Source organism: Neoarius graeffei, chromosome 23 (genome assembly GCF_027579695.1).
Source record: "Neoarius graeffei isolate fNeoGra1 chromosome 23, fNeoGra1.pri, whole genome shotgun sequence".
NCBI lineage: Eukaryota > Metazoa > Chordata > Actinopteri > Siluriformes > Ariidae > Neoarius > Neoarius graeffei.
Genome location: NC_083591.1, coordinates 47759620 through 47773703, shown reverse-complemented (window position 1 = coordinate 47773703; position 14084 = coordinate 47759620). Strand labels below are relative to the sequence as shown.

At 42.3% G+C, this 14084-nt stretch overlaps 1 protein-coding gene across 1 annotated transcript in view; it reads right to left on the bottom strand.

Annotated features, from left to right (window-relative positions):
* The window catches only part of LOC132871305 (neurocan core protein-like), a 184996-nt gene that overhangs the window by 120964 nt on the left and 49948 nt on the right, over positions 1 to 14084 (bottom strand). Inside the window, exon 7 of the mRNA XM_060905420.1 lies at positions 2658 to 3434. Within this exon, the coding sequence (XP_060761403.1) occupies positions 2658 to 3434 (777 nt within the window). The remainder of the gene's footprint in view (positions 1 to 2657; positions 3435 to 14084) is intronic.

The window sequence follows — 14084 nt, the reverse complement described above, 5'->3', positions numbered from 1 at the left end:
TTTCGAGTCGAGTCCGAGAACAAGACTCCAACCGCACCATTTGACAGTGGCTGTTGCTGCCTTTATGTGAGACCATCTCTGCTACTGTGTTGGGCTAACATTACTGCTCGACTGCCCCATTTTAGTGAATAGGCTACAGATAAAAAGCTTGCTCATCGCTCAGCAAGCCCTGTCCACTATCAACAGGGCAAATAACATGACCGAGGGTTAACACTAGCTAGTTCATCGCTCAGCAAGCAAGCCGCGCTATCAAGACAGCAATGAACATAGCGTGTCACTTCCTTCTCTGGGTGGAGTCTTTCCAAATGACGATTGAGGTTCGAGGTTGTTCCCGTCGTCTCCTCGATAGTTTTTCTACATATGGAACACATAGCAGTGCATTTTTCCCCCTACTGCACGAGAAGTCTGTCTAGGCAAAGCGGACAATCCTGGGGCGTTCTCTCCAGGCATTTTAGCGCCATTAACGTTAGTTGTTCCTGAACATGACGTATGAACAGGTGACTGTGCATCCTCTTGCATGAAATTAGTATAAAAATTAATGTAGATATAAATATGGGATTGAGATGCTGGCCTCTTCTGCCCCTCGGACCTGCTTGATCCATCCTGGTGCCCTGTGTCTGGTCGGAGTTTTATCGCACCGCTCCTGTGAAGGACGGCCCCATGAGGACAGTTGAGGGTTATACCTGTTAAAACTGTTAATATTATAGTCAGGCTGTCTGTTGTTGCCCAAATGAGGATGGGTTCCCTTTTGAGTCTGGTTCCTCTCAAGGTTTCTTCCTCATGTCGTCTGAGGGAGTTTTTCCTTGCCACCGTCGCCACAGGCTTGCTCATTGGGGATAGATTAGGGATAAAATTAGCTCATGTTTTAAGTCGTTCAAATTCTGTAAAGCTGCTTTGCGACAATGTTTATTGTTAAAAGCGCTATACAAATAAACTTGATTTGATTTGAAATATAAATATCTTATGCCAAATTTTTATGGCATGTTACAAAAAAAAAAAAAGAAAAAATCAGAGTCCTCGTCTCCAATTTACGAGTATGAGTCCAAGTCCGGGGCGGCACGGTGGTGTAGTGGTTAGCGCTGTCGCCTCACAGCAAGAAGGTCCGGGTTTGAGCCCCGTGGCCGGCGAGGGCCTTTCTGTGTGTAGTTTGCATGTTCTCCCCGTGTCCGCGTGGGTTTCCTCCGGGTGCTCCGGTTTCCCCCACAGTCCAAAGACATGCAGGTTAGGTTAACTGGTGGCTCTAAATTGACCGTAGGTGCGAATGTGAGTGTGAATGGTTGTCTGTGTCTATGTGTCAGCCCTGTGATGACCTGGCGACTTGTCCAGGGTGTACCCCGCCTTTCGCCCGTAGTCAGCTGGGATAGGCTCCAGCTTGCCTGCGACCCTGTAGAACAGGATAAAGCGGCTAGAGATAATGAGATGAGATGAGTCCAAGTCCAAGTCATCAGTGCTCAAGTCAAGTCCTTAAAATTAGGACACGAGTCCTGAACTCAAGTACTACAAGCCACCAGACAATAACAAATCAAAGTAAAAAATAAAATAAAATGAACGATTGTGTCCATACTGCAGTGTGCTTTAGTTTACTTTACGCTGTGTATCTCTGCACACATGGATGCCTGTATATGCGAGCCAGTCCAGATACATTACAAAGGACCAATGTAGACAGAATAAAGACGTTTCTATGACAGCACTGCTGAATTCTCGAATCTGATCATGTGTAATCATAATCATGTATTTTATTTTGTCTACTTTGCTTTTCTATGAACCACAGCTGATCTGTTTTACGCAATAAAAATGGTAATATGATCTTCCTCAGATGTAACACAGATTGATTTCTAATCACAAAGGCGGATCCACAAAAGGCTAGTACACTCGGATACTAATTAAATTATACACTCAGTATATTCTGGGAGCACTGACAGCTTTTGATCCTTTTAACAGCTCATGTTGAAGTCTTTTGTTGTAGCTGTAATACAACCTGGCCTGGGAGACTTTGAGATATCTAATTTGGGTTTAAAGGATGACTGTAAGTGCTGAACGTTGCTGGCGTGGGGTTTGGTGGGAGGAATAAAGAGAGAGAGAGAGGTCTGTTTGCTTCAAAAGTTACCTTCCGTATTGAAGAGTTCCGAGTAGCTCTTGGGCTTGGAGTGCTGCTAATGTGGCCCAGTAAGTGTTTCTTGCATATTGCATATTTAGTGCGCCGCCATATTCTGTTAATATAATATCCCGCATTTGAGCTGGATTATGGAGTGCTTCATAAGAGCCGCCTTATCAACAGTAATTACTCTGGATCTGATGAGATATTTATCCCTTTGGTGTTTTAGTGCTTTTTTTTTTTTTGCCCAACTGCATACAAGTGCTTGACGGATAATAGCTACCAACACCCCACCGATACTGCTGGATTTTAATACCTTTTTTTCCTCCCAAAAGCAGGCAGATGTTCTGAACAAGAGAGTGTGAAGGAAACATGAAATGCGGCTTTTCAGCTGTCAAACATAATGATATTGCCAAGAATTTATTCAGCAGATGTGTTCCGGCTATCGGTATTTTGTCGAGATCGAACACTCAAGTGCAGAAATTGCCCCATTAATTCAGCCATTTGGGACGAGGTCCAATAGAAAGCAAAAGGAGAGAGACAGAAAGACAGACAGTCGTACCTTCAGATCCATTGTTCATGCTGGAATCAGAGTTGCCAAGGCCAGTCTCTGGGTTGCCAGGCAACAGGGATCCAGAGATTGACAGATGGTAGTCATCGGAAGCCGTGGGAGAAATGACTCCTCTTTCCGTCAGGCTTTGAGAAGACGAAGTGGTGAGATCAGGAATCAAGGTGGTCTGGGTTCCTTCTTCCCTTTCAGAACCAGCTGAAGGAATGGAGACAAACATGGTGGTTATTTTTTGGTCAGGTTGCCTTGCTGTGGTCATGGGTTCATACTGGATCTCTCCTCGAGCCTCAGCGGGTGTTATCTCTTCCACTTGCTGTGTAGTTGGACCTACAGTTGACTTGATGCTAGGAGACATACTAGTTAGGGCTTGCCCTGTAGTTAGAGTTTTGGTGGTACTTTCTGTTAGGTCCACATCTCCCAAGGAGCTACCCTCTTCCTCTATCCTCCTGTCCTCTCCAAATTCCTCTTGCAGTAGTCCAATCCCTTTCTCCTCATCTTTTTTTTCTTCTTCTTCTTCTTCCTTGAGTGAAACTACAGATGGCACAGCCTCTTTGTTCATGTCAGGTGTCATGCTTCCAAGCTGGAGAACCTCAGTCACCACTGCCCAATCTCCTGTGGTTGTGGTCATGCTTTGCTCCAGGTCTTCTTTGGTGGTCTCGACTGGGACTGCCACTGAAGCTTCTGTGTTCTCGAGCTGAGGGGAAATGGTCGTCTGATCTCTTGTTGAGGAAAATTTGTTGAACCAGGAACGTGACCACCATGATATTGGCCCTTCAAAGAAACAGCAAACAACAATTAACATTAGCCCAGATACAGAGACTCCGGTTATTAAATCACGGCAACTACAAATAAAACCTTATTCCGATCACGTCCGTTTATTAATTTATTAATGGTGCATGTATATAGGCAGCAATATGCATGCATCTACAGTATATCTAGTCCAAAGCAGGAAAGACATCAGCTTAAAGACTGGAAGCATTAATAAGTCATCGACATTCGCTGGTTTGCTAATTAGCATGCATGTGTGTTTGCGTGCTGTCTTTTCTCTTCAGTGTCTCTCAGCGGAGTTGCAGGGGGGAGACCGACTTGAGAAATGCGTGCCAGACGGTTTCATCACGTAATCGCTTGTCACAAACCTTGTCTTTATTTATTCAGGCCGAGACATCGGGCACTGTGGGCTGTTTGAGTTTTGTCTCTATAGGTACGCATGTTTCTAATCACTATGAGTGCATGTGTTTTAAAAGAATAAGTCAATAAAATATTAAATAACTGAATTCAGTTAAGTCTAAATGACACAAAAGTACACTCAAACAAATTTGGAGAATACCTTCATGGCTGTGGTTCATACACTGATTACAAGAATTCAATAACACTTCGAAACCTTTCCCAAAACTTTTTTTTTTAACTTTGATCTAAATCAACTTACAACGGCTCAACTGTAAGCATAATATAAAACACCTAACATTTAAATAATATTGGCTGGCTTTTTCTCGTGGTACATCAGAGATATTCCATTCAGCTAGCATGATATATCAATATATCAATATCATGCTAGCTGAATGGAATATCTCTGATATACCATGAAAAAAAGCCAGCCAATATTATTATTATTATTATTATTATTATTATTATACATACACGTGCTCTTCATATCAGCATTCTTGAAGGCCAACGCGAGCTTACCCATGAGTCGACGCCGTCAGCGCGGCAGTGAAGTCACTTTCCAGCTGGTGTAGCGTTCATCAGTGGTGTTAGCAAATGCTAAGTCAAGCCAGTGCTATCAAGAGCACGTAGCACAGGCTAATGACCGAGATTTCTGTCTCCAGACTCTTCTTCCACGCTGCACTCTTGCAACACTATTTTTCACTCATATTTAAGTATTCAATTTCCTGTGTAATTTACTGAGTTACTTTTAAAATCAACATCGACAACTACACACAACGGAGTGACCTGGCAGCCTGCCGCTAATCCCTTGCAAAATCCTTTGCCCTGTTTCTTTTTTGGTGTGTCTGGCTAAGTTTTGGCTGAGCTCAGGTCCCAGCTCTAATAGTAATGGTTCGCCACTGCTTGTAAATATGCGTGAAGAATATCTAATGAAGTGCTGGTAGCCTTTCAGGTGTTCAAAGTGTCTTTCTGTTTCCCGGCGAACAAAGAAATGCTTTTGCGCATGTGCAGCAGAAAAGTTTCTCATTGAATATTCGCATCAGCTCCGACATATGAGGTCATGTTGTCTTGACAACCATGTAATATCGTAAACCATATTCAACGCTTATTCTCCATTGGGTAGAATGACGTAATATATGTAGGATAAGCGATATGCTAACAATATTGCATGCTTTCAAACCAAATGAATGAAACCCGCTAGAAGGGAACAGAACACATGTGTAATAAATAACACTGCCTGGCGTTGAGTGGTATATCAGATGTATTCCATTCAGTTAGCATGATATTGAATGAGTTGAAGATGAGTAGCTGAATGGAATATATCTGATATATCACGAAAAAAAGCCAGACAATATTATTATTATTATCATTATTATTATACATACAGGGCGGCACGGTGGTGTAGTGGTTAGCGCTGTCGCCTCACAGCAAGAAGGTCCGGGTTCGAGCCCCGTGGCCGGCGAGGGCCTTTCTGTGCGGAGTTTGCATGTTCTCCCCGTGTCCATGTGGGTTTCCTCCGGGTGCTCCGGTTTCCCCCACAGTCCAAAGACATGCAGGTTAGGTTAACTGGTGACTCTAAATTGACCGTAGGTGAGAATGTGAGTGTGAATGGTTGTCTGTGTCTATGTGTCAGCCCTGTGATGACCTGGCGACTTGTCCAGGGTGTACCCCGCCTTTCGCCCGTAGTCAGCTGGGATAGGCTCCAGCTTGCCTGCGACCCTGTAGAAGGATAAAGTGGCTAGAGATAATGAGATGAGATTATACATACACACTCTCTTCATACCAGCATTTTTGAAGGCCGATGCGAGCTTACCCACAACTCAGTGCTGTTAGCATGGCAGTCCAGTTCCCTTCTAGCCAGTGTAGCATTCAGCAGTAGCATTAGCAAAGGCCAACATGAGCTTACCCACGACTTGGTGCTGTTAACACGGCAGTCCAGTTCCCTTCTAGCTGGTATAACATTCAGCAGTAGCGTTAGCGAAGGCCAACGCGAGCTTACCCGCGACTTGGTGCTGTTAGCGCGGCAGTCCGGTTCCCTTCTAGCCGGTGTAGTGTTAGTGCAGGCCAATGCTAGCACAGGCCAATGCTAGCGCAGTCAAGCCAAATATATTATTATTATTATTATTATTATTATAATACCTGTGTCATTTAATTAGTTACTTTTAAAATCAACACTGACAACTACGTACAACAGAGCAACCCGTCAGCCAAAATTCTCTCAAAATTTTCCGCTGTTAACGAAGCAAAGTTCGCGGCCATGTTTGTTTACAAAGTGTCACAGTCACTCGCTAGTGCGGAAGTTTTACATCTCCGACGTGTCTCTTTACCAGTTTTTCGATGTCCGTTGGTATGTTTTTCTCTTATAAAGATGCATGAAGAATATATAATGAAGTTTTGGTAGCCTTTTGGGTGTTCAATACGTCTTTAGTTTCAGTTTTCAGTTTATTTATTTAGTGCTTAAACCAAGCACTGAATTAGCCTCGTCTTCTCTCTTTCCTGGCCGACAAAGAAATGGTTCTACGCATGCACAGCAGAAAAGCTCTGTCATTGCATATTCACATGAGCTCTGATGAGTGACGTCGTGTTTTCTTGACAACATGAGATATTGTAACAATATTGCATGGTCATTCTCCGTTGGGGATAGTGGCATAATACATAGAGGATAAGCGATATGATAACAATATTGCATGCTATCAGTAAACCCACGAGAAGGGAACAGAATACATGTTTTTATTCCATGGAAAAAGTGGCCTGTATGTATAATAATTTCCAATATATATATCGTAATACAGTATATTTCTGTTCTAAAAGGAGTCGCGTGTAATGCCAAGTCAAACGGCTTCTTCTTGTGAAAGTAGATGGTTCTTTCCCATTTATCTACCCTCTGGTTACAGCTAGAAGTCTGCCTTGCAAGACTAAGAAACTGTAATAAAAGAGTAGTTGGAAAACTTAATTATTCTACCGCACTACTTCTTGTTCCATATGACTGGAACACATTAGCAAGCAACTTCAGCCTTTCCAAGCACTTAAATCATTCAATTATTACTCCCATTTGCGACTAATCATTGCAGCACCCTGCCTTCAATTAGCAAGTTTATAAATTAAACATGCATTACATAAGGAGACATCCTTGCCAGCATGCAGAGCAGAATTTATTTGCAAGCTCCCTTGTGCTGCAGATTCAAACCAATTACATCTAATTGCTATCAATTCACCAGGCAGGTCAATATTGAAACAACGGCACTAATTGATGATTCAGTGGGTTGGTTGGCTTAAATCAAATGAACACATTGAACTGAAATGTTAACCGTTAATATGAATGTCCTTTTCGTAACCAAACAAACCACTCTGAAGATCAGCATCTGTAAACTCCTTGACCAGCTGTTTATGAGATAACTGAATGCGTCTTGGTTTTTTTTTTCCCTTTAGCCCAACTTATGATCTCACCAAGAAACAGAGAGCAAGCACACACTCATCCATTATTGAAACTGACTTCAATAATGTAAATGACATGGCTGGCTTTCCATTGGCTGTTAAAGATTGATGGTTGAAGTTTGGGCCAAGTCTGATACATGTACTAATTAACTGAGAGGAAAGAAATCTAAACCTACATATTAAACAAGAACTTGGAAAGCTCTAGCTGTCTTGTCTAACACCAGAGTCTGGCTGTATAATGAAGTAGGCTGACAGTGAAACTCAAACTCAGTGTTCAATTCAATACACTTTTATTTGTGTAGTGCTTTTAAGAATAAACGTTGCCACTAAACAGCTTTACATTTAAATTCGGGTGTTGATTTCGATCTCGAACGAGACCAGGCATCAGTATCGTTCATATCTCAAGCTGAAATTAATTTTCTGAAATGTATTTTAGTTTAGATTTGGGCAGTAAACACATGAAAAAAGCTGTAAAATGTTATTTGAGGCTAATATTAAATACAACGCTATTATTTATCTATGAATTATTCATGGATAAGATTATGAATAACATTTCTGAACCAAGGAGTTCACTTTAACAGAGGACTGCTCGGTCAGCTTATCCTTCAAACTGTAAGCACAATTTTTTTTAAAACAAGACAGCACAATAACGCTATGTTCACACTGCAAGGCTTAATGCTCAATTCCGATTTTTTTGTGAAATCCGATTTTTTTGTGAGGTCGTTCACATTAACAAATATATGCGACTTGTATGTGATCCTCAGTATGAACGAAAAGCGACCTAAAAGTGTTCCGCATGCGCATTGCAGGATACGACGACGTCACACGCAGTGAGCATGGCCAGTGTTTACGGAAGTAAAACCGCCCGTTTGCGGTATGACCCATCCAATCTAGCTTGAATAGCTGCATCCCCCCAAATGGAAATCAGCTCCCTAACCTCTGCGTCCTTCCATTGAGAAGATTCAGAACCTTCACAGCCCGAAGCGTCCCTCGCATTGATGTCATGCGCAGGGGCGCAGATACGTTTTTTGAACTGGGGGGGACAAAAAACTGGGGGGGGGACAAAGCTGCCAGCAAACCAACCCCAACCCCGATATGCCTGTCAAACTTGTTGTGGGTTACCATAGCAACCAAGCTCGAGCTCGCAACCTGTGCAGTCTGCGCAGCTCAACCAACCGAATATCAGTCTTTGTTTTGTTTTATGTGAGTTGTTGCAACTATGTATACACTGCTGTGCACCTCAATAAACCGAATGGTAATTAGTCTTTTGATTTTTCCGTGAGGTTTGCCTTATGCAAAGAAAGACAGCATAGACGTTTTTTCCTCCCTATAAGTGGGGGGAACCGAGCGAGGTGAATTTAAATCTGGGTGGGACGAGTCCCACCCTCTATCTGCGCCCGTGATTATGCGCCATGTTGTTGTAACTTTTTTTGAGAGACCCGCCGCCTACTTCAGCGCAGAATAGTGACGTTTGTGGCTTGTTGATGACGTGTAAGTCGGATGAATGCGACCTGGCGGTTCAGACTGAAGTCGCATATGAAAAGAGCGGATAGGAATCGGAATTAGGACCACATATCCAAACGGCCTGGGTCGGATTTGAAAAAATCGGATCTGTGTCGTTCATATTGTCAATAAAAGATCGGATACAGGTCACATATGGGCGAAAAGATCGGATTTGAGTCACTTCAGCCTGCAGTGTGAACGTAGCCTAAGTGAACAATTTATTGGCGTTGTTACCTCGCCCGCGACAGAGTAAGCGGGGTGAGGTATTGTAATCAGTGCGGTTTGTTACTTGCGAAAATCAGAGATTTTTGCAAGTATGTTGATCTGTCCATTTGTTTGTTTGTTTGTTTGTTTATTGGTGCTCTAGCATCGTCATTTTTTGACCAATCTTCACCAAAATGCACAGGACAACTCATTGGGTCACACAAAGACATCATTAGTTTTTGGTGGCTCAAGGTCAAAGGTCAAGGTCACCAAGGTCAAATCTTGTAAAAACACCCAATCGGCCATAACTTCTGTTTCTCTGTGATTTTCGCAAGTATCGTACTCTGCACGACTTTTCATTTGTGTGTCTGTCTGTTAACAATCTAGCGTCTAGACGGTTGCACCGATTGACTTCAAATTTTCAGGGTAGGTGGGCGATGGTCCGTAGATCATCTGATTAAATTTTGTGGGTAATCGGGTCAAGGTCACCGGAAAGATCAACCTTTCGGTCAAAATAACATATTTTCCATAATAACTCACAAATGGTTGCCGATAGACAGACATTTACTATTATGAGCATATAGGAACTCCCATATGGCCTTTCATTTGGCACCATGATCTTTGACCTTGAGTGACCCTGAAAGGTCAAACTCAAGGTCACAGATTTTCAGAGGGCTGTAACTCGACAACGGTTGATGGTAGACAGACATTTACCATTATCAACTTATAGGAAGTGCCATATGGGCTTTCATTTGGCACCATGATCTTTGACCGTGAGTGACCCTGAAAGGTGAAACTGAAGGTTGTGGGTTTTCAAAGGGCTATAACTTTAAAATGGTTCATGATAGCCAGATGTTTACCATTATCAACATATAAGAAGTCTCATATGGGCTTTCAGTTGCCGCCATGACCTTTGACCTTGAATGACTTTGAAATGTCAAACTCAAGGTCATGGATTTTCATAGGACTATAACCTGGCAGCTGATGATTGAGAAATATTACCATTATCCACATATAGGTATAAAATAAGTGCTGCTGGGTGAGGTTTGTTTTGCCTGGCAACATGTTTGATTAATTCAGTTTAGATCAATAGATAAATGTGTAGATACTTTACTGATGCTGAATGAAATTGCATAATACCAAAGGAAACTGCAGATAAAATATACATACGAGAGACCTATGCAGGTCTGAACTCGGCCTTTTACATTCACGCTAGGATTCAAACCAATGTTGCAAAATCTGCTCCTTTACTAGATAGTGCTCTAGACCACTCAGCCACAGAGGATTACATCACAAACTGAAGTTATGTAACAGTACTTACATAGTCAGTACGCAGTGGCACCAAACCGCGACTGTGGAATTGCTACCTGAGGCTGGCATGCCAATTGCATTCTTAAACATGTGCGAACTCGGTTAAACACACACATACAGACCGGTGCCTCTATAGGCTTCAGCCAAAGGCTGAGCCAAAAACAGCCTACATGCCGCATTCACAATACAATTTCATGACCTCGAGTTAGTATCTCATGGTGTCATTAAACTGTGCACACAAGTACCGTAATCGGCAGCACCTGACGTGAAAACAATCAAATGCAGTAGAATAGGAGGTGCTGGATCAAGTGCTATTTTATAAGCTATAGAGTAATGAAGATGGATGCCTTACTGTTAAATGAAACCAATTTTGCAGTGATTAATGTGTCTCTAATGAGTCTCGTATATTACATTAATTACTATATTATTACGGTAATATAATCTCATATATTACCGTGGTTAGCACTGTCACCTCACAGAAAGAAGGTTTCAGGTTTGAACCTCTCGGCTGACAGGGACCTTTCTATGTGCATGTTCTCCCCATATCTGTGTGAGCTTCCTCTGGGTGCTCCAATTTCCTCCCACAGTTAAAAGACATGCAGTTGAGGTAAATCTGTTGCACAAGCAACAATTGGGGTTGCACAAGCCAGTGCATACTTAGTGCTGGTCCCAAGCCTGGATAGACTGGGGAGGATTGCATCAGGAAGGGCATCTGGTGTAAAAACTATGCCAAATCAAACATGCAGAACAGATTTGCTGTGGTGACCCCTAACAGGAACAGCCGAAAGAAGAAGAAAACGAGCTTTCTTTGCTTGCCATTTTCACATGCACGTATCATTCTATTAGCATTTTTTAAACCTTCAGTCTGCATTTTCCATTCCTGATTTTTTTTTCGTGTTTAAAGGCACGTGTTTATTTTTGTACTACTAAAAAACCTTGTCTTAAGTTGATGATACACAGGGGAACTTCTTGGGCAATGTCGCCGGGCAATTGTGCTTCGACGCTTTCCCATTGAGATTCCCATTCCTATCTGAGCGATTTTGATCATTTTGGGCAACTTTTTAAGATCATCCAATCAGAGTGCTAGCAGCAAATCACATGACCACCTGAGAGCTTCCGAAATTTTCAACAAAGATGGCGGCAGCTCCAGCAGTGGAGCGAAGAAAAAGACAGACGACTTATATCTTTATCATGCCGGTAAGTTGTTATGTGTAAACCCGAAGTGCTGAATTTACCTCATCAAATGTTTAGAAAGCCAACAGACATGTATTTTTATTTGCTCAGGTTGTAATTAAGACCTCGATTTTTTTTCAGCTAAGTGTAAACTGCTGTTAGCGAACCACCGCTCCATAGAGATTTAGCTAACTAGCGGTGTTTTTTGCTAAGATAGATAGCTGAACGTTATCGCTAGCTATGTAGGGATAACGTTAGCTCTCTTGCGTCAAGTTAAAAGTGATGGACAGCTCTTTTTTTTTTGTGAGTTGTAGAGATTGCCTAAGTTATCGTCTGATGTAATTCACATACAGAGCATGACTACTTGTCAGTGGCGGCTGGTAGTCTTTCAAACAGGGGAGGCTGGTCGGTTACGATATTTCCAGATTTTAAAAGAAAAAAGAAAAAAAAGATCAATTTTGCCCATACTCTTGCCTCTGATCTGGCTGATTGTTGGCAGCATCACAAACTGTGAAATAACAGGTTCTTTTGGCCCATTAGCCTACTGTCCAATATACATGATGGTGGTGTTGGGGGGAGGGGTATATTTTAACATTTTATATTTTAAAATTGTCGCATGTTGTTTAAAAATTGATCATTATTGAAAGCAGCTCTTTGTCAGGAACCTCAGCAGTAACAGCAGAGTGTTCTGGAATAGGCACAAGCACTGACCTTGGGGAGCCAAACATAGAGCTGGGTGCCACACATTTCATTCAATGACACTTTCCCTATATTTTACTTATTTTGACTGAGAAATGTTTTATTGACAATTTTGATAACCCTTCACTTTTAATCCAGGTCTGTAGTGTGAAATGTTCTCGGCTGTGTTTTTGTTTAAAAATGTTTTCCAAATTGTAGCTGTGTTTAATTCATATCCAGAAAAATATATATTCCAATATAATATACTCAGCATAAACATTTTAAATAGATTCTATATTTTTGGTCCATCCATGACATATTACTAAAGTAGCCTATTTACTGTTGTTGATGTGGGTCACTTGCTGTTAGCCAATTCACTTTCTCGTACCAGGAGAGCTGAAAGGAACGAGTATTATTCCCTACCTTTTTCACCAAGTCAATTTGAGGCGTTGGTCTACCCTGCTCTTTAATTTTAATTTTTTCCTCGAAAGGAAGACTGGCAAATGGCTTCGCCAAAATTAAATCAGCAATGCTTGGCCTCCGTGCGCAGCTTTCTTGCTAGCTGACTAGCCCCCTCAAGTTCAAGTTCAGTCACTCAAATAAACGAAATTTCTGGAACTAAGATAGCAAACTTGACAACACTATATTTACACTCACTTTATTTACAATGAAAATATATACAAACTAAAAAAGCTGGTAGAAACCGTATGTAATGAATGAAATCGAAATGTAAGCTGATCTCTTACAATACACCACAGCACTTGCAAATCCGCATGGGACTGAACTGAAATTCACCGCTGCCTGTCTATATTTGAAACGAGCTGTCAATCAAAGAAAATATCCGGCCGCTTTCACCAATCACCAGTCTCCTCGCGGAAACTGCCATGTCCCTCCCACTGTGAGGCTCGGAGTCCGTGGGCAGGCGTTTTCGCAGTATTTGTCCAATAACCGTCTTGCATTTTGAGATTGAAAAGCGCATAGCTCCCAAATGCCATTGAAGTCCACTGAGGCTGGGCTGCATCGCGCTGTCACGAGGGGGAAAAACTCACGCACACATTAGGCGAACTGGGGAAAGTTATAACGGAATGATTTCACACTGTAGTTGGGTTGAGCACATATATTTCTATGATTCTGGATCTGAAATAGCAATGTTATAAGGTCAGCTATAACATAAGCCTAGCGCAATTCATCCTACACGATGTTCGTCATTTTTAGAGGAGGCTGAGCCTCCCTCGTTGTCTTAGAGCAATCGCCCGTGCTACTTGTGGAACCTGAGGGTAAAACAGTACAAACTTCGGGATGTAAAAAAAGAAAGAAAGCCTTTCAGGAGCTCTGTCAGCTCCTTTTCCTTCTCAGCAGCCATCTCCTGGTCCATGTCCTTTTTCTTTTTTGCTGAGATGAATTAAACGATGATGTTTTTGTGATGTATGTGTTGGTTATTAGTTATAGCATATGTGATTGAGGCTCGTATATCTCATCTCCCATCTCATCTCATTATCTCTAGCCGCTTTATCCTGTTCTACAGGGTCGCAGGCAAGCTGGAGCCTATCCCAGCTGACTACGGGCGAAAGGCGGGGTACACCCTGGACAAGTCGCCAGGTCATCACAGGGCTGACACATAGACACAGACAACCATTCACACTCACATTCACACCTACGCTCAATTTAGAGTCACCAGTTAACCTAACCTGCATGTCTTTGGACTGTGGGGGAAACCGGAGCACCCGGAGGAAACCCACGCGGACACGGGGAGAACATGCAAACTCCACACAGAAAGGCCCTCGTCGGCCACGGGGATCGAACCCAGACCTTCTTGCTGTGAGGCGACAGCGCTAACCACTACACCACCGTGCTGCCGGCTCGTAGCATTTTAAAGAAATTTAGAGTGTTTATCAACAGAATAATGTGGTTATTTTGACTTATAAATGTTAAAATGATGGCAAATTATCTTTT